Source organism: Pan troglodytes, chromosome 2 (assembly GCF_028858775.2).
Source record: "Pan troglodytes isolate AG18354 chromosome 2, NHGRI_mPanTro3-v2.0_pri, whole genome shotgun sequence".
NCBI lineage: Eukaryota > Metazoa > Chordata > Mammalia > Primates > Hominidae > Pan > Pan troglodytes.
This window is the reverse complement of record NC_086015.1, coordinates 61,175,083-61,198,909: the sequence shown is the minus strand read 5'-3', so window position 1 is coordinate 61,198,909 and position 23,827 is coordinate 61,175,083. Positions and strand designations below refer to the sequence as shown.

The window sequence follows — 23,827 nt, the reverse complement described above, 5'->3', positions numbered from 1 at the left end:
TATGTCTGCTGCCTCAGGGTAATGCGGTATGTAATAAGAACAGTTAATTTCATGAGCATGAGTCCACTGTTACACTTTCTTTGCTGTGACATTTCACTTTTTATCAGATGCAATGATTTGGGGATGATGTTGGATAAGGTATTCTGTGAGTCAGCAGCAATATTGCGGTGCCGGCAGAAGCAAATAAGAGAATGTATTGTGAATAAAGACAGCCAGGTTTCTCGCTGTGGAAAAAAGAAGTGACAAGGAAAGGGAGAAGGCTGGATTGAACCTACAATATTGGATTAGAATTGAATTTATTAGTATAAACTCATGGCTTCATGTGTGTGTGTATGTGTGTGTTAGTATACATACATACATTTCCCAGCTCTGTCTGCTGGGAGGGACTAGGAGCAATGATACCCCAGTAGCAATGCGCTCACCTAGTGCTTAGGTCTTGATTTCTAAATATCATTCTCCAGTAAAAGGAACCAAAAATCCTTATAGAAATCATTGATTCCACATACTTGTAATCCCAGCATTTTGGGAGGCCAAGGTGGGTGGATCACCTGAGGTCAGGAGTTTGAGATTAGCCTGGGCAAACCCTGTCTCTACTAAAAATATAAAAATTAGTTGGGCGTGATGGTGGGCACCTGTAATCCCAGCTACTCGGAGGGTGAGGCAGGAGAATCACTTGAACCCAGGAGGTGGAGGTTGCAGTGAGCCAAGATCGCGCCACTGCATTCCAGCCTGGGTGACAAAGTGAGACTCCGTCTCAAAAAAAAAGAAAAGAAATTGTTGATTCCAGTACTAGGACACAGGAAATACAACATGACCCTGGGACATTTTCGTGTACCAGGAAGTAAGGACATACTAAAAAAAAAAAAAAAAAAAATGATAGGGCATACAGAAAGGACACAGGACCACCCTGAAGGTGTTCTCAACAGCCAAAGCTGAAAAAAATTGAGCACCAAATTAAATTATAATAGTACAGGAATAAAACCTACCAAATAAAATATTCATGAGTCCATATTTATATAAATAATTGAATAAATAATGGTAGAAAAGAGACAGGAAACTTCTCCTTACAGAATTCCAATTAATAAATAAAGAGGGAATAAGAGAAATTTGAAAATCACTATTAGAACACCGCAGTAACAAAATTAAATGCCAGATCCACTGATGGATGCTAAAATCAACAACAAAAGTTTGAGGAGTAACAGGATATTTCCACCATCTAAAATATCTCCACCAAGCAGGCTGGGTGCGGTGGCTCACGCCTGTAATCCCAGCACTTTGGGAGGCTGAAGCGGGCAGATCACGAGGTCAGGAGATCGAGACCATCCTGGCTAACAGGGTGAAACCCCGTCTCTACTAAAAAACAAACAAACAAAAATTAGCCGGGCGTGGTGGCAGGCGCCTGTAGTCCCAGCTACTCGGGAGGCAGTAGAATGGCGTGAACCCGGGAGACAGAGGTTGCAGTGAGCAGACATCGCACCACTGCACTCCAGCCTGGGCGACAGAGCGAGACTCCGTCTCAAAAAACAAAACAAAACAAAACAAAAAGAAAGTGTGTGGCACATCCCCCCTCACTCTCTCTCTCCTGCCACCTTGTAAGATATGCTTTGTTTCCCCTTTGCCTTCTGCCATGATTGTAAGTTTCCTGAGGGCCTCCCAGTCATGCTTCCTGTTAAGCCTGTGAAACTGTGAGTCAAGTAAACCTCTTTTCTTTATAAATTACCCAGTCTCAGGTAGTTCTTTGTTTGTTTGTTTGTTTGAGACGGAGTTTCCCTCTTGTTGCCCAGGCTGGAGTGCAATGGCACAATCCCAGCTCACTGCAGCCTCCAACTCCCAGGTTCAAGTGATTCTTCCACCTCAGCCTCTCTAGCAGCTGGGATTACAGGCGCCTGCTACCACGCCCAGCTAATTTTTTGTATTTTTATTAGCGACAGGATTTCACTATGTTGGCCAGGCTGGTCTTGAACTCCTGACCTCAGGCAATCCACCTGCCTCAGCCTCCCAAAGTGCTGGGATTACAGGCGTGAGACACCACGCAGGGCAGGTAGTTCTTTATAGCAGTGTGAGAACGGACTAATATACACAGATTAAACTAGACCATGGAGACAAAACAACTAAGTGCAATTAGTGTATGTCCAGGATTCTGGATTGTATTCTGAACCAGAAAAAGGACGTCAGTGGACCCTTGATATGATGTGATAAAGATGGCACTTTACCTCCATGACCTTGTCTTAAAAATCCATAACCCTGAACCAGACATGGTGGTGCACCTGTAGTCCCAGCTACCAGGGGGGCAGAGGTGGGAGGATCCCTTGAACCCAGCAATTCAAGGCTACAGTCCACTATGATTGTGCCCGTGAATAGCCACTGCATTCCAGCTGGGCAATGTAGCAAGACCCTATCTCTAAATAAAAATAAATCCACAAGCCTAGTCTACTTATGAGAAAAACACCAGCCAATTACAATTGAGGGGTAGCCTACAAAATATCTGACTAGTATACTTCAAAACTGTCAAGGTCATGAAAAAACAAGGAAAGTCTGAGAAACTATCACAGCCAAGGGGAGCCTAAGGAGATACGACAACTAGGTATTATGTGGTATCTTGGATCGGATCCTGGAACATTACATTAAAAACTAAAGAAATGAGAATCAAGTATAGGTTTTAGTTAATAATAAGGTATTAATACTGGTTAATTAATTGGAGCAAATACATCATACTAATGTAAGATGTTAATAGTAAGGAAAACTGGTTGTGGAGTGTATGGAAATTCTGTACTATCTTTTCAATTTTTCTGCAAATCTAAACATTCTAAAATTTAAAAAACTGTTTTTAAAAATGAGACATTAGAGCTGGGTGTGGTGGTTCATGCCTGTAATTCCAGTGACTCAGGGGGTTGAGGTGGGAGGACTGCTTGAGGCCAGGAGTTCAAGACCAGGCTGAACAACCTAGTGAGATTCCTGTCTCAAAAAAAATTTTTTTAATTAGCTGGGCATGGTGGCACACTCCTGTAGTCCCAGCTGCTTGGGAGGTTGAAGCAGGAGGTTTGCTTAAACCCAGGAGTTTGAGGCTGCAGTGAACTGCGATATTGCCATTACACTCCATCCAGGGTGACAGAGTGAGAGACTCCATCTCTTAAAAAAAAAAAATAGTGGGAAGACTGGTGGATTTCCAGTAATGTCTGTAGATTACGCAGTAGTATTTTAGTGTTAAATTTCTGGTTTTGATTATGGTGCTATGGTTATACTATAAAAGGTTAACATTAGAGGAAGTTGAGTGGAGAGCATATGGGTACTCTGAGCTATTTTTGCAACATTTCCGTAAGTTTAAAATTATTTCAAAAACTTTTTAAAAAATTAGCCTGAAATGTTGCCAGGTTTTTTAAAAAGGAACCCAATCTATGGCCTTGCATACCATTCTCAACCTTGGCCTCATGATGATATATGCATGCTTTTGAAGGTATAAACTATGTTGAGAGTAGCCAATGCACGTATGGCTCACTTTTATGGAGAGCAGTTTGGAAGTCATGAACAAAGCTGGAAGAGCACCCAAAGCAGTAAATGAGACTGCCTGGAGGGTCCCTGGGAAACATTGTGAGACATTACATAATGGCAGCCAGCAGCAATGGAAGAATTTATTTTAGGTTTCGGGTTTTAATGTATATCTTTAGTCAAGCTGAGAAAGGCCAATGGAAGTTACCATCTGATCTCTCCAGTGAAAGACGGAGTGAACCACTTTCCTTCACACTCCTCCCCACCCTACCCATGCCTTTGCCAACCTGCAGGGGATTCCACCTGTCCCAGGCAGGGGTGCAGAGCTGCTGTCCCACCTGAATCTTTGGGTGGCTCCTGTGGGAGGAGGAAGCAGCCTGGCAGGGAGGGTGCTTGGTGGATTTCATTGCTGGCACGGGGCTGACTTTTGCTCATGAATTTGGCTCAATGTTTTGCTCTGCTGCTGTTTTTGAGATCTGTAATCCTTGCTCCACCTCTAGCAAAATTTAGCTTACATTCAGAAATTTAGAATTTCTTTTCTTTTCTTTTTTTGAGACAGAGTCTCGTTCTGTCACCCAGGCTGGAGTGCAGTGGCGCAATCTCGGCTCACTGCAACCTCCACCTCCCAGGTTCAAGCAGTTCTCGTGCCCCAGCCTCCCGAGTAGCTGGGACCACAGGCTCGCACCACCATGTGCAGCTAATTTTTGTATTTTTAGTAGAGACAGGGTTTCACCATGTTGCCCAGGCTGGTCTTGAACTCCTGATCTCAAGTGATCTGTCTGCCACAGACTCCCAAAGTGCTGGCATTACAGGCATGAGCCACCGCACCTGGCCAGAAATTTAGAATTTCTTGCAATTTCTTGCAATGGCACTGGGTTGGCTGAGAGACCAGAGTCACAGCTCATTGCATATTTTCACAACTGAGGGACATTGGCCTTCCCCCTGCAATGGAGAGGACACCCTAGAAGGCTCTGACCCACCCAGTTGCCAGCCACTGCTTCTAGGTGTGTAAGTTATTCAATTTGAGGATTATTGCCCACGAGGATTTAACTCTAAAAGAGTAGAGAAAACATTCCCTGCAACTGTAAAATGAACACAGCATGTCTTTTCTTCTCCTCTGTCCTCTCTTTCCCAGAAACTTCTCCTTGTCTCCTAGGTGCTCCTGCAGGCCCTGTTCCCCCACTGAGTGCCCTGAGCCAGTCCCTGCTAAAATGTAAACTGGGGAGGCTAGGGCCTGAGCAAATACTTTGAAACTCTTTTTCCCCTTGGTTTCCTCTTAGTTCTCCCCCTGTCTCTCTGAACTCTCCTTTTGTGGTTCATTTTCTCTGGCTTCTATTTATACCCGAGCTTTTGAAACAAAGAGTGTAGGAGAGGAAGATTTGGGTTCATGATGCAGCACAGTCTCCAAATAGCTGCGTGTCATTAGGCAAACCAGGGAACCACCCAGAGCCTCACATCCTTCACGTCTGTTAAATGGAACTGCAAGTGGCTGCCCCTCAGTCTCACTGGCACTGGACTCTGCTAAGTGTAAGGGACTGCCCTGGAGAGTGAGTTCCTGGAGGGCAAGGACATCATGACCTTGATCATATTCCTTTCCAGTGCCTTGCACAGTGCCTGGCATACAGGAGACACTCAATAAATGCTTGCTAGATTAACAGTTGAATATAAAAACGCTATTCATTATGATTATGCATTCATTTATATCACAAGTCATATCACTTAGATTCATGATGGTATCAGAGAAAACAAAAAACAATTCATCTAGGTGAAGGGAGAGCTAAACATTATAGGTGTGATAATTCACAGAGTAAAATGGCTAAGAGTTGCCATGGTTGCTCCAGGTTGTTTATCAACCACATCTCATTTGAGTGGTTCAGTGGAACCTCTTTCCTCTTGATATATGTGACCTATCTTCGATCTTTGTGGATGTCAATTACCCAGTTTAAGTCCTAACCTGCTAATATAGCATATCTATTTTCCACTTTTAGAGGAGCCATAAAAAGTTGATTCTGTTTTAAAATTTCAAACAAACAGAAAAAAGGCATTTGGAGGAAACAGAAGAGACCTTCAATAAAACTATTTCCTCAGAGAGATAAGAGAAATAATTACTTCTTTAAGCAAGAACAAGATGCTCAGCAAAAGGGACAACAACTAAATAAGAAAGAGCTTCTGTTGGATAGTAAGAAATATAGGCCAGGCACAGTGGCTCAAGCCTGTAATCCCAGCACTTTAGAAGGCCGAGGCAGGAGGATTGCTTGAGCCCAGGAGTTTGAGATCAGCCTGGGCATCATGGAAAAGCCCTGTCTATGGATTTTTTTTTTTAAATTAGCCCGGCATGGGACTAACAATCAAGGAAATGCAAATCAAAACCACAATGTGATACCACCTCACTCCTGCAAGAATGGCCATAATCAAAAAATAATAGTTGTTGGCATGGATGTGGTGAAAAGGGAATACTTCTACACTGCTGGTGGGAATGTAAACTAGTACAACCACTATGGAAAATAATGTGGAGATTCCTTAAAGAACTAAAAGTAGAACTACCATTTGATCCAGCAATCCCACTACTGTGTATCTACCCAGAGGAAAAGAAGTCATTATACGAAAAAGATACTTGCACATACATGTAAACATACATATATAAACATGTATGTTTATAGCAGCACAATTTACAATTGCAAAAATACAGAACCAGCCCAAATGCCCATCAATCAACGAGTGGATAAAGAAACTGTGGTGTGTATATATATATATATATATATATATATATATATATATATATATATGATGGAATACTACTCAGCCATAGAAGGTATGAATTCGGTTGTGCACAGTGGCTCACACCTGTAATCCCAGAACTTTGGGAGGCCAAGGCGGGCAGATCACCTGAGGCCAGGAGTTCAAGACCAGCCTGGCCAAAATGGTGAAACCGCATCTCTACTAAAAATACAAAAAAAAATTAGCTGGGCATGGCGGCGGGCACCTGTAATCTCAGCTATTTGGCAGGCTGAGGCAGGAGAATTGCTTGAACCCGGGGGGCAGAGATTGCAGTGAGCCAAGATCGCACCATTGCACTCCAGCCTGGGTGACAAGAGTGAGACTCCGTCTCCAAAAAAAAAAAAAAACCTGTCAAGGTCACCAAATACAATGGAAGTCTGAAAAATTGTCATAGCCAAGAGGAACCTGAGACATGACAACTAACTGTAACATGATACCCTGGCTGGGATCCTGGATAGAATAAGGACATTAAGTAAAAACTAAGGAAATTTGAATAAAGTTTGGACTTTAATGATAATGTATCAGCCTCAGTTCATTAATTGTGCCCTACTAATGTAATATGTTAATAACTAAAGAAACTCTGGTTTCTTTTGTATAAGAACTCCTGTACCGTCATCTCAGTTTTTCTGTAAATCTATAATTGTTCTTTTAAAAGTCTATTAAAAATAAGACAGAAATTTACAAAATAAAAATAACCTCAAAAGATGACAAGAAAATGTTTCTGCAGTTTGTTTCATTCGCATTATTTGGAGCTTTAGTAGGGTTGGATGTTTTCCTAGGGTTTTTAATGAGTCTTGGATTCATTCAAGACATTAAAACTCAGAATTTCAGTAAAGATGGTGATCATTCATTCATTCACTCAACAGTATTTATCAAATGCTGGCTAAATGCCAGGAAATACCCTGTGCTCAGCACTTGGAATACAGGAATCTTTTCAAAATATAGCCCCACTTCTGCCCTTAAAGTAATCCTAAGAAGCTGTTAGCTACTTTTAGGTTCAAACCAGGACATAAAGTACTGCCTGGCTGCCCCTGTAGGCCTCACCAGCTCACCTTGCACCATTCCCCCACACCTGACTGCTCTCCAACCACATTAGCCTCTTTCAGCTCCTTGAAGTTGCCACATTCCCTACTGCCCCAGGGCCTTTGCACATGCTATTCCTTCTGCCCAGAACAGTTCTCCTCTCTCTGCTCCCCTCCCCTTTGCCCAGGTAACTCTTATATTTGGAATCTCAGCTCAGGGATCCCTTCTTCAAAAACAACTCATCTACTAGTAATTCCTCCCTAGTCATAGGGCTATTTGAGTAATGCCAGTGTCCTCCATGGAATGTTTGTTTGCAGGTTAATGACAACTATGACAGTGCCCTGTTGTTCACTCTGATCCCCACTCCTGGCATAATGCCTGATATGGTGCAGAGATTCCATCGATACTTGTTGAATGAATTAATTAATTAATGGAAAACAGGATATGGTCCTCAGCCTTCCAGTATAGTGCGGATCCAAACCAGGATGTTATCTCCTGAAGATTAGACGTGGCCATTTCCCCAGGTCTTAACTGAATTGCAAATAAGAGCTGGCCCTGGCTGCATCAACTCCTGGTCCACTACCTGCAGTAACATTCACACAGGCTCTAAGTCATTTGCTTACTTCAGGTTCGGAAAAAAAACAAAAAACAAACAAACAAAAAAACCCCGAGGTCTGCATCCCCGTCATTCCAGTATTGCCATCTGAGAAAACTGACATCCAGAGAGATGGAGTTGCCCAAAGCCACATGGTTACTGAAAGGACCCATTTGATCCGTTTTCTTACGACCCCCTGGACTCTACTTCCCCTAAAGCTTAGCACCAGCTCTGAGTAACAGCAGAGTACCCGCACCTGCCCTGGGGGCTTTGATCTAGAAAGACTTGTTGTGCGGTCGCAGTGCAGGGTCGTCTGGGGCGGCGGTCTCCGACCTGGACTGCGCGCGCCCCCTCGCGGTTACCTTGGAGACTAGACATCCGCTCTTCTTTTCCTCCGGGAAAAGAAACGGGAAGTGGCCGTGGACCGGTGAATTCCGTGTAGTGGCCAAGGTACGCACCGCCCCAGAACTATGGGGTGGGCGTCCTGGGATTCCTGGGCGCAGGGTTGGGTCCGCCGCCCCAGGTTTTCTGTTGTCCGCCGCCCTGGGTCTCTGGGCTGTGCAGGAGGCGCCAAGGCTGGGTTTAGGAAGGCCATGTTTTTGGCGTCCTAGACAGGAAGAGTCTGGAGAGGAAGGCCATGTTTTTGGCGTCCTAGACAGGAAGAGACTGGAGGAATCAGCTGAGTCTGGGGCCTTTCGTCCCAGGCAAGGCGGTCCCAGGCCAGGCGATCGGGGTCCGGTTTGAACCCCAGCTCTGTGACCGCGAGCAGACTTCCCCTCGCTGAGCATCAGCTTCCCCATCTGTGAAGTGGGGATGATGACGCCTACCCCATTGGAGCCAAGACTGCCAGGTAGCCTGATTGACATCCAGGCAGTCTTGTGGGGTCTCAGGGACTAAGGGCTTGCAGGTGGGTACCAGTTCTCCACATACTGCTCCCTCCAAAGCCTGGGAAACCTTGCACCCTCAGCCCTCTGGGAGACTGGGGTCAGGGGTACAGTGACATTCTTTACCTTTAATGTCTTTATTAATACAGAAAACATACACTAATTTCTCACAATACCAAAGTAAATTAGAATTTGGGCCGACTGCTTCTAACACTGTTCATTAAACTAGTATTTAGTTATTCCCTGCTCAAAATGATTCATGATACAAATTACTTCCACCATCACTTTATCTTTTTTTATGTTTCACGGGATAATTTGACCCCTAACAAAATCCAATCCTTGCGTTAAGGATTTTTCTTATCTGGCTAGGTTATAGTTAGAGTGGGAAAATATATTTACATTTCATCAACAGCTTATTTTAAGGTGATTTTATCTGTTTAATTCTCAGCTTTGTTCCAAAGAGGGGGAGGTGGTGACAGTCTCTTGCCCACTGAAGCGTGCCAGACAGAGTGCTAGGCATGGGGGCAGAGGTGAATCAGACGACAGCCACCTCTCACCACGAGGAGTGGCTGAAAGTGTGACTGGACTACAGGCAATCCTTGCCTTGGCAGGTGAGACCAAGTGTTGTATTGAGGGAGGGTTTCCCTAGCTCATCTTCTGGTCACCTCCACAGGTGAGCTCCACTGTGGCCTGGAGGAAACTGTGATCCATGGAAGGCATGTGGGGCCTGGTCCCCTCATTTTAGCTCGGCTTCCAGGACAGAGAGGTCCACTCCCTGCAGCCTTACAGCTATTCTGAAGGGTTGGGATATAAAGAGGAGATGGAGACTGGGAGCGGCGGCTCACGCCTTTAATCCCAGCACTTTGGAAGGCCGAGGTGGGTGGATCACCTGGCATCAGGAGTTCCAGACCAGCCTGGCCAACATGGTGAAACCCCGCCTCTACTAAAAATATGAAAAATTAGCCAGGCATGGTGGCAGGCACCTGTTATCCCAGCTGCTTGGGAAGCTGAAGCAGGAGAATCGCTTGAACCTGGGAGGTAGAGGTTGCAATGAGCCGAGACCATGGCATTGCACTCCAGCCTGGGCAACAAGGGCAAAACTCCGTCTCAAACAAACAAACAAACAACAACAAAAACAACAACAACACAAAAAAACCAGAAAGGAGGAGATGGGAGAAAGAATCAATGGGAAAGACCAGAATACAGAGAATGTTGCCAAATGCCAATTTACAACCTTAATTTCCTGACCAGATTTGACCCTTTGGTGTCTGTGGCTCTCCTCCCACTCACATACATGCTGGTGGCCTTCCTAGAAAGGAAATAGGAGGGCCTCCCCATCCCTGGTCCTGAGGGATGTCATTCTAGGCATGTTTTAGACTGGACGCTTAAGGCTTTTCCTTCTTGTGCCCTCCACATGGCTTCAGGAAAGCTTGTGCTCTCTCTGAACCCTGCAGCATGTTTTCAGAGGCTGTCGGTTGCCAGATTCTGCAGTGAGCTGTGGATGGGAGGGAATTCAATAGTGGGTGGGTGTGCAGACAGAAAGGGAGCAGGAGTGGGGCTCTGCCTTCCCTGTCATGCAATCATATGGTGACATGAATAAAACCCAGGGAGAAACAGTTTTCTCTAACCAATGTTCTCCTTGAGGTTCTCTTTCTCTTGTAAGTGCTAAGTACTGCTCCTTTTCCTGGAGTCCAATTCCTGAAAGAGGACAAATGGGCCAGGAGTGGTGGCTCACGTCTGTAATCCTAGCACTTTGTGAGGCTGAGGCAGGCAGATTACCTGAGGTTAGGAGTTCGAGACCAGCCTGACCAACATGGTGAAACCACGTCTCTACTAAAAATACAAAAAATTAGCTGGGTGCAGTGTTGCGCGCCTGTAATCCCAGCTACTCGGGAGGCTGAGGCAGGAGAATCGCTTGAACCTGGGAAGCGGAGGTTGAGTGAGCCAAGATTGCATCACTCACTCTAGCCTGGGTGACAGGGTGAGACTTCGTCTCAAAAAGAAAAAAAAGAAAAAAAAAAGAAAGAGTACAAATGGCCAACAAATACATAGGAACATGATCTACCTCATTCGCAACCAGAGAAGCCAATTAAGATGGTGATAATACCATAATGAACAGTTTGACAATTTTAAATGTGCATAATCCAGCACATTTACATTTCTGATTCTAGAAATGTAAAAATCATTGAATCAATGTGTCAAGATAAGTGTGTTAGGGTATTTTTGAATCACTGATTCTAACAGATGTCCCTTAGCATGGGGTTGTTTAATAAGTTATAAAGCATGCATAGGCTGGAATGTCACATAGATTAAGGAGCTGGTCGCCTCATTGTTTCCTCCCTGTTTCACCAAAACCCATATGGTCCTGGCCTCATCTCAGCCCCTGGCACCCCTGACTCTCATGGCCAAACGCTGGACATCCCTGCTGTGGGGGCTGAGAACAACCCAGGGACAGTACCAAGAATGTGAGGGAGGGTAGGGAGGCACTGAACCAGCAGCTCCTCCAAAGGAGTGATGTGCTTCCTGAGGTCTATTCACAGAAGGCTACTCCAGAACAGCCTTCTGTGGATCCTAGCTATTCTGGTGTCTGAAGAGGGTATGGTAAACCGCACTGGGTCTGGCTGAATTCCTGAATTCCAGGCAGTGAGGTAAAAAAAAAAAAAATTCTGCCCAGCATCTGGGTCTTGAGGTGGATGCTGTTGTTTGGGGAACCCAGCACCCATTCTCCCTCTCCCTGGCAATAATGTCAGTGTTCCTCTGGGCAACCACTGTTTCACACTTCCAGCCCCTGAAGTTCAGGTGAGGCTGGCTCTACTCCTTGGTTCTAGATGTAGCTACTTCCAAGCAAATCCCCAAGACTTCTGCTAGCATTACCAAGAAGAGTTCTCTTCCTCCACTTAAGCCCTCCAAGGACGTGTGGGCAGGGTGGTGGAGACACAAGCCACAAGAGAAAGTGCAGGAATCCTGTGTTAGCAGTGGCTGAGCTTAGGCCAGGCCAGACAAGGAGAGGGAGGGGATTCTGGGCCCTGGAAGGAGAGTCATATAGAGGAGGCTGCCCTGTTGAATGGACGGAGGTGACAATTTCCAAGGTTTCCTGAGGCAAAAAGACCAAGATAAGGCTGGGGCTGGGGGGAGTTCTGTGCAGCAGGAGCCAGGTGGTAAAGACAGAGTGGAAGAGAAAGCCAGTATGGATTTTATTCTAAATGGCCTTTGCATAAGAGCCACCATAGAACAGTTTTATTTATTGATTTTATTTTTATTAATCCTCCTCCAAACACAGAACACATAATTTTACTGTTTTTTTTGTTGTTGTTGTTGGTGGTGGTGGTAGGTTTGTTTGTTTGTTTGTTTTTAGAGACAGGGTCTTACTGTGTCACTCAGGCTTCAGTGCGGTTGGCAGGATCATAGCTCACTGTTGCCTCTAACTCCTGAACTCAAGCGATCCTCTAGGATTGGCCACTGCACTCAGCCTAGAGTTTTAATTGGGATAAGTCAGTAGTCTGATTTGTGTTTTTGGAAGATAACTTTGGATCCAGGCTGGAGAAATGTATCGGACACGGGGACAAAGTCAGAAGTAGAAAAACCCCTTAGGAAGAGGAGGTGGTGTTCTTGAGGAAGGGGGTAGTGGAGAGGGACAAAGTGGGAGAGTTTAGGTGCTCAGATACAAGGCAAAGCGCTGGGAGGAGTGCGGTGAAACTCTGGATAGCTTGGGCTACTCCACTTCTCTGAGCCTCAGTTTCCTCTTCCGAACAGAAATAATATCCACTTCATGAGGTTATGTTTGGCAAGTGTAGTAGCTGAAAGTATTGTTTTTAGTCAGGTCTGGATTGGATCTCAGGTCTGGCAGGTAACAGCTGTGTGACCTTATGAGAGTCAGTTAATGATAGATTGTAGCCTTTATGGAGCACTTGTTATGTTTCAACCAACAGAACTCTCCCCAGACTAGGATACTTATTCTAGCTTCCAGGAGGGTGAGGGGGACGGGGGGTTGTGGTGAGGAAGTACTGTGGAGACAGCAAGCCTTTTGTCCAAAGTCCTACTAGTAAATGTGGAGCCAGGATTTCTCTGTCACGTTCCCCTAACTTTTCTGCGCCTAAAACTGGGATTACAATAATACACTTCCCTGTGTGGTTGGGCGTATACAGAAAGGGGTCTGGCACATAGCAGGTGTTTATTAAATTATTATTAAAATTATTATTATTACATTCTTTGTGTTTTCCTCAGGTTTTGCATGGAGTGAGCATCACTTGGACAAATCCTTTGGATTAAAAAAAGATCTACTAAGTGAGGGGAAAAAACTGCGGCTGCCAGAGTCTCAGCGGGGGCTTGGGGGGCGTGACCAGAGGGGCGTGGTCTACGGGGGCAGGGCCACAACTGGAGGGCCAGGATGTGGGGGCGGGGCCAGCACACGAGGACTGAGGGTGGGGGCGGGGCCCGGGCTGGCAACGCATGCCCAGTGCGGTCCCCTTCGCTGCCGCCGCGGCCACCGCCCACTCGGGGCTGGCCAGCGGCGGGCGGCCGGGGCGCAGAGAACGGCCTGGCTAGGCGAGCGCACGGCCATGGCCCCGTGGCTGCAGCTCTGCTCCGTCTTCTTTACGGTCAACGCCTGCCTCAACGGCTCGCAGCTGGCTGTGGCCGCTGGCGGGTCCGGCCGCGCGCGGGGCGCCGACACCTGTGGCTGGAGGGTAAGGCGAGGGCGGCGGGTTTCTTGCAGTCGCCAACTCGCGGGGGACGCAGCGCGCACAGGTGCTCGCGGGGAGGCGAGCCCGCGCCAACCTGTCTGCTCTTCGCGGGGTCCGCGGCCGGCCTGGGTCTCACTCCTCCCGCGCATCCTCCTGGTTTCCCTCCCCGGGCGCGTGTCCTCCGGCCCTGGCCGAGATGAAAGCGGCTGCCCGACCCCGGCTTTGTGTTGCTAATGAGGTGCGGCCGCCGGCCGGGGTCCCATTCAGAGGGCGGGCGTGAGGGGCGGCGGGGCTGGGCCGGGCGCCCCACCCTTTGTTCTTAGCCCGGGACCTCCTTCGTCCCAGGGCTGCGTGTCCCGGGCTGGGATCCCCCGAGCCACCCGGACCGGGTTGCGCTTTGGAGAGGGAAGGGGGTATTCTCCCGGACTTTCAGTCCACAACCCTGCTAAGGCCCGGGCGGCCGGGGAGGGGACTTGGAGCACCGGGGAGGGATGCGCCCCGCTCTCCTAGTAGCTTTGTTCCTCCTCGCCTGGGGCCGTCACCCCACTCCTACCCCTCCTCTGACTCCGGGACCTCCTGAGAAACTTCGCCTCCCGGTTCAGCCCTTCGTCTTGTGAAGGTCTCGCGGCTGATATCCTCCTTCCCTGCTTCGAGTTGCGGTTATTTTTCCGCCAAAGGGCCGCGTGGGTGTCATCTGGGTGAGGTGCCTGAGACGAGACTGGAGAGGTGCCCAGACTTTCGCTGTGTGCGTTGAGCCGTCTTCGTGGAACCGAGCGCTCCTTTGACACTGTCTGGGCGATGGGCGCGGGTGATTGCCATTCCCCTCTCAGCTTCCCTGCTCCCTACCTGAGCTTCTGGCCTTGGGCGGCCCCAGAACCCGGAGATGATGTCCGTCTGCCCCGAGTCTCCCACCGAGGCCCGGGTGGGCCCGGCGTCAGGGCACTCACGGCCTTAAGCTTGTGGAGAAAACGCAGGCTTTGCACTCAGGCAGCAGGGACATGACCTTGGCTCTGCTCCTGGGGAGCCATGAGCCTCAATTTCTTCATATGAAAAATGGGATGAAATGAGAATTTCCTTAGTATTGCTGGGCTGAGGGATAGGTATGGAGTGGTTTGCTTAGGCGAACGTTGACTCAGCCTCTTCTGAGTGGCTCTAAACAGCCTCAGCACAGCCAAAACCTAGGACATAACACTCCCTTAGGCACGCAGGCTGGTGCCTCCAAGCTCACTTGCCCCACAGTCCCAAGAAATGTGGTGCAGAAAACCAGGTGTGAGCCAGACAGCTGGGATGTCTTCAGACTCAGTAGCTAAGCTATGGAGACAGCTATGACCCCTGCTCTGCCTCCGCCCCCGCCACCCCCCCCCGCCCCCGCCACCCCCCCCCGCCCCCGCCACCCCCCCCGCCACCCCCCCCGCCCCCGCCACCCCCCCCCCGCCCCATTAGGCTCTGTCATTCCTTCCTAGTTGAGTAAAACATCACATTTTCTTACTGTGTTCCATTTCAGTAAAACATTACTGCTCTTGTTTTATTGTTTAAAAAAATTTTAGTAGCTAGCAAGTTTCCTCAAGGAGAATCTCGTGTTGACTTAAGGATCCTACTAGAATTTTGGATTTAGACTCCTGTTGGCTTTTGAATGACTACAATATCACAGGCGTTTTGAGTGTTCATGTGATGGCGTAGGTAAATCAGTCCGATTCACTGTTTTGCTGCAGTTGCCAAGGTGGCTTCTTATGCCACTGTACAAAACTCGTGAAGTTTCCATGCTGTGGGGTATGGTAGTGCCCTGACGGAGCCAGGCTGGTGATTTTCTTCTACCTGTGCGAGTGTGTTCTCCTCTCCCAAACCTGCACCCTCATAAAATGGTGGCTCTGTCCCAGTCACCTCACACTCATGCTGACGTTTTCTCCACCACAGCCCCTAGTTGGGGGTGACTTTTCTCAGCTGCTCCTGCCTTGGCCCCACCAATCCTTTCCTTGGGTCATCCTCATTCCCCTCCTGGACGATCGTAGGGGCCTCTGGGCCATGTTCCAGATTCCAGGCTCATCCAGGCTGATACATGGTTCCTTGTCTCCTGGATTTGCTGCTTGGTGGATTTCATGGACCCAGTTTCCCCACATGCTTTGCATTCCCACCCTTTCCAGCCTCACCCCCTACCCCTCTCATCCTGCTCCTAACTCCGGATGGATGCCCTCTGTGCTTCCAAGACATGCTTTTCCCTCCTCCCAGGATGCCTTTTCCTCCCTTGAGAATTCCTTGCCTAGCTTAAGACTCAGTTCAGATGGTACCTCCTCAGGGAAGCCCTCCTGAATGCCATGCCCCTTGCTTTACCTTCTCATGCAGGTCCTTGCACTTTAGTCTCACCAGACCGCTTTGTCAGTATTCGTTCACTTCTATGTCTTCAGACTAGTTTCTTTAGCCAGGCACTGAACCTCATCTTGGTGGCATCAGAGCCCTGTAAATATTGGCTGAACCAAATTAGACCCTGCTGCCTTCCTGCTAAATCCTGTATTTCCTGATAGATTTTAAGAAGTAGAGGCAAAGATCAGGGCATCAAGGTCCATTGTCTTTGCACATGCTGTTCCTGCCTGTGTTCCTTTACACCTCTGCAGCTTCCCTTCTCGGCCCTAGCATCACTTCTGCAAAAAATTGTCCCTGTCCACACCTCCCTAGGTCATGTCTTCTAGAAGTTGCTCTGTCAGGGAGTCAGCTAGGAAGTACTGGTACACAGTGACTAGAGTATTTGATTCATGTTTGGGTCCCCTACCAAATAAGAGGTACTTAGTCCATAGATGTTGGCCTCAGCTCTAAGGTTGCTTACAGTGGGGCTGTAGGAACATAAAAGGATAAGGGTCGACTATATGTGATGCAAATCAGAGGAGGCTTTCTGTGGGCCTGGGCCATACTCAGAACCTGAGAGGGGGCAGCAAGGTGCAGCACCAAGTCCTGAGAAACTGGATTTGGGTGCTGGAGCAGAGCTGAGCAAATGACCCCCTTGATCTCCAGGGAACATTTGTTTCAGGAACCCTTGCACTTGCAGGAATGTGTATTTTTGCAAGACTTGCAAGGTGACTGCAGCCAGCCAACCCTCTGCAGCCCTGCTAACAGACCCTTCGGGGCTGCTCCCAGAGGAGCCATGGGCTGGCCTGGTTTAAGTGGTCAGGTTTCACAACCTCCCCATTATTAGTGGGGCAATTAAGAGGCTGATACCATCTTGAACACAGGTCAGTGTTTTAGAAATGAGTTGTGGGCACACTTCCTCAACTACTTAAAAAAAATTCTCTTAGGGTCCTTGCCAGGTAAGGTTGCTCTTTGAGTAATAAATACTGTGTTCACAAAGAAGTAATGATTTATAAAACCTCCAGAGGGACCACCATCCTCATTTACACTGGCTCTTGCTTCTAGAGTGGAATGGTTTTGTTTGCAACTAGAAGCAAGTTTGGTTCATAACTTTAACTGTGTCAGTCACTCATACTGAAGTTCTCCCTCCCCTTGTCTTGCTGGTCTAGAAGCCTTTTTATAGAACAAGGAGTTAGGAATCTACTCCCACAGGTTTGTATTTAGTGGCTTTTCCTGCAGTGGGGGAGGAGGGAACATTTCTTGCCTCCTTACCTAAATGGGGTCCACCTTCTCTGGTCTATTATCCCTGGAACATAATTCCTACTCCCCCTGCAAGAAAACACTACTCCTTCAGGAATTCGGGAAGCCAGGATGCTGGCATCATCTTTACAATGAAATGCAAGTTTCCCATTTAAGGCAAATACTTCATCACAAAAGGTAGGAAGGAATAGGGTGGTACTTGGAAAAGAGAAGTTCCAGCTGGTTAAAATTTAGGTTTCTGATAAAAGTCCAATCCAAGAATTATCCTTGGCTGTGGGCCCAGACATGTTTATTTGATTCTGAATTGGATGCATTTTCATTCACTTGCAGCTCATGGCTCCTAAGCCCACATCTGGTCTGCCTATCCTATGGCCATGTTGTCTATGTTACAGATGCTCTTGTGTCTGTTACAGAATTCTTGGTTAAAAAATTACTCAGTCCTGGTTGGTACATTTTTTAGAGAGACGTTTTTATAAGCAGTGCAAAGCTTTCTTCCAGCCTGTTTTGCCTAGTTAATTGGGAACTCTTCTGGCCCATGTCCATCTTTCTTGAGCAGCCCTCCCTTCTCTCCCCAACCCCACCCATCCACCCAACCCCAAGCCCCTGCAGTGCCTGGGGCATTGTGCTAGTTATTAACTTGGGCATATAGCTCCGTGACCAGGAGACCAGCAGTTAACTTTTTCTCCAAGTGACACCCTGGGCCTTCCAGTATCAGAATTGCCTCAGGAGCTTGTTAAAATGCAGTTTGAAAGCTAATGGGATCAGAGTGAGAGTGAGGTGGAGCCCAGGAATTGGCATTTTAATAAATTCTTTTGAGGATACGCATGCTGTAACCAGGATGAGACCTATTGTTTTAGGGGACAGGGGTCCCACAATCCAAAGAAGGGGAGAACACACATTCTAAACATTTAAAATCAGAGTTTGGCTTTAAATTATGTCACTGGCCTTAGAGAAGAATGTGAAGACTTTCTCAGAGCCCTGACCAATAAAAGGGGTCAGGCTGGGTGGGGAGTGTGAGGATGGGAGGAACAGGGAAGCGGGGCGGGGGAGAAGCTAGTTTGGATGGGTGCCTCTGGCCTGGGGCAGATGAGGAGGCCTGGAGTGAAGAGGACTTGACACTTCCCCTGAGTTCCTCCCTAGAACAGCTGGGTTTGTCTGAAAACAGTCTCAGGAAGGAGTAGCACAGGATCCAAATCAGATTCTCAGCAGTTCAAATCTTACAACTTCCCAACAAAGGAAAGAACTGCTAGTGCTTTTAAGTATTTTTCATGCTTCATTTGGCCTAAAACATGGTTTTTTTTTTCTTTTTTAAAGCTTTCAAGGCTTTTTCTTCCTCTGTCCCTGAACTTTTTATATACTGTGCCCCAGCAGATGTCTGCTCCTGCTGGGGCTACCCCATCAACAATTTTATTGTCCTCCTTCATTCCCCGCTGCCTCTTTTTTTGAGACGGAGTTTCAAAAAAGCCTGGAGCCCAGGCTGGAGTGCAGTGGCATGATCTCAGCTCACTGCAATCTCCGCCTCCCAGGTTTAAGCGATTCTCCTGCCTCAGCCTCCCGAGTAGTTGGGATTACAGGCGTCCACCACCACACCCAGCTAATTTTTGTATTTTTAGTAGAGACAGGGTTTTACCATGTTGGCCAGGCTGGTCTCGAACTCCTGATCTCAGATGATCTGTCCACCTTGGCCTCCCAAAGTGCTGGGATTACAGGCGTGAGCCACCGTGCCTGGCCCCCCACTGCCTCTTCAGCCTGCTTCTGATGGATGGGTTTTTAGGCTTCTAGAACTTGAGCCTCCACCCTTGATTTGTAAGAATGTGGGGTGAGGAGAGGGCTCAGCTATCTCCAGGAGCTTGACAGGTTGAGAGGTGCAGTGGCCTTAGAGCAGACCTCTCTCTGGCCACCCTGCCCTGGCAGCCAGACCTTTTCCATTTCCCATCTACCCCCAAATTTGGAGAGCTCCTGCCCTCAGTCAGCCGGGGGGCTGTCTGTGCTGGAGCTACAGGCCCCATCTCCAGCCAGCCAGACTTGCCCAGCCAGTGGGAGGCATTGTCCTCCTGGGCAGTGTTTGTCTTGGCTGCTTGGATGTTCTGAATGGGCTTGACACACGATTAGGTGACTGATGGCCTCCGAAACACATTGTCTCCTCCGGGGCCCACAGCCTTTGAAGCTCTTCCCGGTGGGAAGTAAAGAGACTATTTGCTCTATTAAAATGCCTTGGTATTTCCTCTGTTTAACCACAGGCCACTTCCCCTCTGCCACTCTAAACCCGGCAGGGCCACCGGCTGATTGAAAAGACACAAGCCCTCAAGTGATCACATCCTATTGAAACAGATAGTCTTACTGCAGATTAAAGCTAGGGCCAGTCTTGAAGAAACAAATCCAAGGGGGGAATCTTTGAGATGGCCCCTTATCTTGCTCAGAATTTAGTCTGTTGAACAGAATTCACACTTGAAGTCCTGAGTGCATAAATGTAAATGTGTCTTTAAAAAAAAAAAAAAGAAGAGATATCGACATTGTAAATTAAGTCAGTGTGTGTTTTATCTATATATGGCAGGTTAAAGCAATCCAATCAACAATTTCTCATTGTGTGAGTTGGAAACCCTTTGGTGTCTGGGAAGGGCATGTTGTCTGTTCATAGAAAACCACACCCTGCTGCTTTCTCTATTTGCAGATTCTACCTGTTCAGTCATATGCTGAAAAGTCCAAATAAGAAAGAAGTCTGTAGCTTAAATAATACCAAGAATATCTCTGGGGAGACTCCTTCATCCTTTCCCAAACAATATATTAAAAGAAGGCTTTTAATTAATAACACCAGGCAGGAAACTAAAAATTGAACAATTTAAAAAATTACCTACATAACAGAAACTCCATTTGTACCATGTTTTTGTGAAGTGGCCTAAAAAACGAATAACTAGTTTCTAATAGAGACTGTTAACATTGATGTTTGCAACTCCATTGTTCAAAGTATCCATGATAAAAATGGATTCCCTTTTCTTTGGTTCCTTGTTTGGAAATGTTGGGGGAAGGTGGATGTAGCTAATTAAGGCTACAACATTTAAAGGGGGGACTTAATAGGTACCAGCTGTCCTCAACAAATCACTGGGTGGACGACAAAATAAAGATGTGATGTGAACACACATGTAATTCTCTTCTAAAACGGAAATGGGCTCATAAATTTTCTGATTTAATAGTGTAAATGAAAACTACTGTGCTTATTTAAGAAGCATTCATTTTATGGTAAAACTAATGCTAAAATGTCTTATTTGCATATGGCTGGTACCTTACGACTTGAAAGGGCAGTAGATGGCAAGTATTATTGGAAGCTTAGTAAGTTGTAATTTTATTGTACCTTTCTTCATTCCATACCTGATCTAATAGACGTTAATCATGAGGCTTTTCATTAAAACTACTACATGGTAGGGAAGCATGCTTGAACGTACCAGAAAAGCCATATAAAATTCAAGTATCAACTTTGAAAACAGAATGGAAATTGGTAGCATTAATTAAAATGTTTGGATGGATATTTACATTTCACACATTAAATGAATACTTCATATGAATCCTTTTGAAATCATGAGGGATTAGGCCTTAAATACAACTTTTTTTCAGATGTAAAAAGTACTTTATTGCCTTCAAAACTAGGAGTTTTTCCAAGTGTTCTGTTTGGTCATTTTTGTAGATCTTTTCCCCCCATTGAATAGTAACCCTTTAAAAAATGCTGGCGGTGTCCCCAGACTTCTGTGCTGCGATGGACTGTTTTACTTGAGAGTGGGAGGGTTAATGGGATAAAGGGAGGGCTTCCTTGGAACGAAGAGGTGTGTTTTCCTGAGATAGGCCATATGGTTTAGAAACCCTTTCCCTGTGATTTTATTCTGTCCGGGTGATTTCTGGTTTCTTCTCTCCCAAAACGGCCCCCTTTTATCTGAGGAAAATGCCGTGCAGTATGGACCAAATGTAGCAGCAGTCCGCCGCCTGAGCGTGGTCTCTGTTGAGTGACGGTTTATGGCCCCTTCCTCTGGAGTGTGCACATTTGCTCTGGGTGGAGCACAGGCACTCACACGGTTAGGATTTATTGTAACTGCTCAGTATCTGAAGCTCAAAAAGACTTATTTGGAGTGAGGAGGCAGGAGACCCTTTTTTTGAGCAGCCACCCTGTGTTAAGTTGTGGGACCAGTCCCCTGTCCACAGTGGCTGCCTGTCTGGGCCAGGAGCAAGACAAAGGAGTAGGGGCCTGGACAACAGGGAAATTCAGGAAGAGATTCTGGGGCCACAGTACCAAGCACTCCCCGTCCTCTCTCCACACTTCCCTACTCATTCCAGAGAAACGTGAACGGGCTTCTGCTGCTCCTCATCCTAGAACTGCCCCCGTGAAAAGCAGTTTGTTGACATTCAACTGCCTGAGGCCCTGCTTGAGGCCACCTTAGAACTCTGGCTTTTTAGCCCATGTCTCAGTTGGTTCCCAGTATCTCTGGCTTCTTGCTCTGCCTCAGTTTCCCCTGCTTTGGAGGAGGCCCCCTTTTCTCTGTGAGGCTTCTCCATACCACTCTCTAGCTTTCCCATGTGCCACAAAGCCTGGCCAACCCCATCATCCCTCCAGATTTCATGAGAACGTGTCCAAACATTGCAGTGATGCATTGAGAAACAAACAAATTTGATGTTTTTATAAAGAAGAAATTGAATTTCAATGGTTCGTGGGAGGCTTAGATGAAGAAGACAGGTCTTACCAAAGGGACTTTGAGCAGGGCCTGACCAGTGAGTGGACCCAGGCACTGGGGGGACAGTTTGGGCAGAAAGTAAGATGTGGGCAAAGCTGGAGAAGGGGGCTCATTGGTGGGGGGATGGTAAGGTTGAAGATATAGGTACTAGATAACAGGGCACCTTGAAGTTTGCCTGTGTATGTTCTGTCAGAAGTGGTGAGGCTTGGAAGATTTCTCCAACAGGTGAACGGTTTGATAAGAGGGACACTCAGTGGCCATTCATTCATTGAGTGAATATTGGTGTGTTCTGTGTGTTAGGTCTGATTTCTAGAGCTTAGATTTTATTTTATTTCCAGAGACAGGGTCTCTGTCACCCAGGCTGGAGTGCAGCAGTGGCGTGATCATAGCTTATTGCAGTCTTGAACTCCTAGGCTTAGGCAATTCTCCTACCTCAGCCTCCCGAGTAGCTGGGACTACAGGCACGTGCCACCAAGCCTGGCTAATTTTTTACATTTTTTGTAGAGATGGGGTTTTATTATGTTGCCCAGGCTGGTCTTGAATTCCTGGCCTCAAGCGATCTGCCCACTTGGGTTTACAGACATGAGCCACCATGCCTGGCCAGAGCTTAGGTTTTAGTAGGGGAGACAAATAGGATAATGAAGTGTCAGACCTGACCATGCTCTTTCCAATAGCAACTTGCTGCTCACTGTCCTCTTTTCTTCACTTTTTTTCTGCAGAACTTTTCACCTTGGGACATACATAGTATTTTCTTTGTCCATCCTTCTTCCCCGTTGCAGTGTCAGCTCCATGTGGGTGGGGCCTTTACCTGTTTTGTTCCCTTCTGCATCACAAGAACAGTGCCTGGCACATAGTAGGTTCTCCATACATGTTTCTTAAATGACTAAGCCCTCTACAGGAAATTAAAATGAGGCAATAAGAGCAGTGGGTGTTTGCAAGTAGACACTCTCCAATGGCCTCTCTGAGGAGGTGACATGTCAGTCAAGCAACTGTAATAAAAAGTTCCTCTGGGCAAGGAGTGGTGGCTCATACCTGTAATCCCAGCATTTTGGGAGGCCAAGGCGGGCGGATCACCTGAGGTCAGGAGTTCAAGACCAGCCTGGCCAACATGGTGAAACCCCGTCTCTACTAAAAATACATAAATTAGCTGGGTATGGTGATGTGCACATGTAATCCTAGCTACTCAGGAGACTGAGGCTGGAGAATCACTTGAACCCAGGAGGCGGAGGTTGCAGTGAGCCAAGATCGTGCCATTGTACTCCAGCCTGGGCAACACAGCGAGACTCCGTCTCAAAAAACAAAAAAATTTCCTCTGAAATTGCTTTCTTAACATTGGCTAATCATGTGGCAGTTAGTGCTGAGAGTAGCATAAAAAATATGCTTAATTTATTCATTCACACCACAGTTATTGGCACTTCTGCCAGGGGCCACATACTGGTTAGAGGCTGGGCTTCAAGCCAGGTTCCCACTCATGACAGGGAGAGTGTGGGCTGGTGTTGTGTGGGAGCCACACCTGGCCGAGTGTCTGTTGCTTGAGGGGGTTGCTTGGACTGTCTCCACTTTACCCTGTGCTGTGGATGAGAAAAATGTGAAAAGTTACTGCTAAGCACTAACTAAGCATCCCGGTTTTGGACTTTCTGAAACGATGTGAACGGAACAAATCTCACTCCCTGGCAGCAGCCCTCAGTTTGTATGAAACTTTGTCTTCTTAACAGAGATGCAGGTCTCGTTTTTGTTTGCTTCGTTCCCCTCTGGTAGTGAATGCATTTCATTTTCTGAAGCCACTTGAAGGTCTGTCCATAATCAGAGGTGCTCTTTGCCTTCTTTCCGGGGCTGCGGATTTGCCGGCCAGCTGTGGAAATGAGTTTTTGCCCGGCTTTGATTTTCATGCCTTGCCTCCCCGTGGGAGGAACTAGATATTTCTGATCTTACCTCTGCTCATATTCAGATCCAGCCAAGCAATCAGTGACTTCCCGGGCTTTTTTGTGGGAGACTGTGGGAAAAGTCCTGGTTGGCTGGCTATGAATTAATGAAATCCTTAGAAGGCTTCACTAAAGATAGCTCCTG

General features: G+C 47.1%; 1 protein-coding gene and 1 long non-coding RNA gene across 2 annotated transcripts in view; both read left to right on the top strand.

Annotated features, from left to right (window-relative positions):
- The first annotated feature begins 8,248 nt into the window (after positions 1 to 8,248).
- Positions 8,249 to 13,060, top strand: LOC107970661 (uncharacterized). The gene is made up of 3 exons (XR_001713375.3): positions 8,249 to 8,332; positions 9,215 to 9,377; positions 12,991 to 13,060. It is a non-coding gene; the product is annotated as an uncharacterized LOC107970661 (long non-coding RNA).
- Positions 13,061 to 13,204: 144 nt separating this feature from the next.
- The window catches only part of IL17RD (interleukin 17 receptor D), a 75,652-nt gene continuing 65,029 nt past the window's right edge, over positions 13,205 to 23,827 (top strand). Inside the window, exon 1 of the mRNA XM_016941355.4 lies at positions 13,205 to 13,451. Within this exon, the coding sequence (XP_016796844.2) occupies positions 13,326 to 13,451 (126 nt within the window). The 5' untranslated portion in view covers positions 13,205 to 13,325. The remainder of the gene's footprint in view (positions 13,452 to 23,827) is intronic.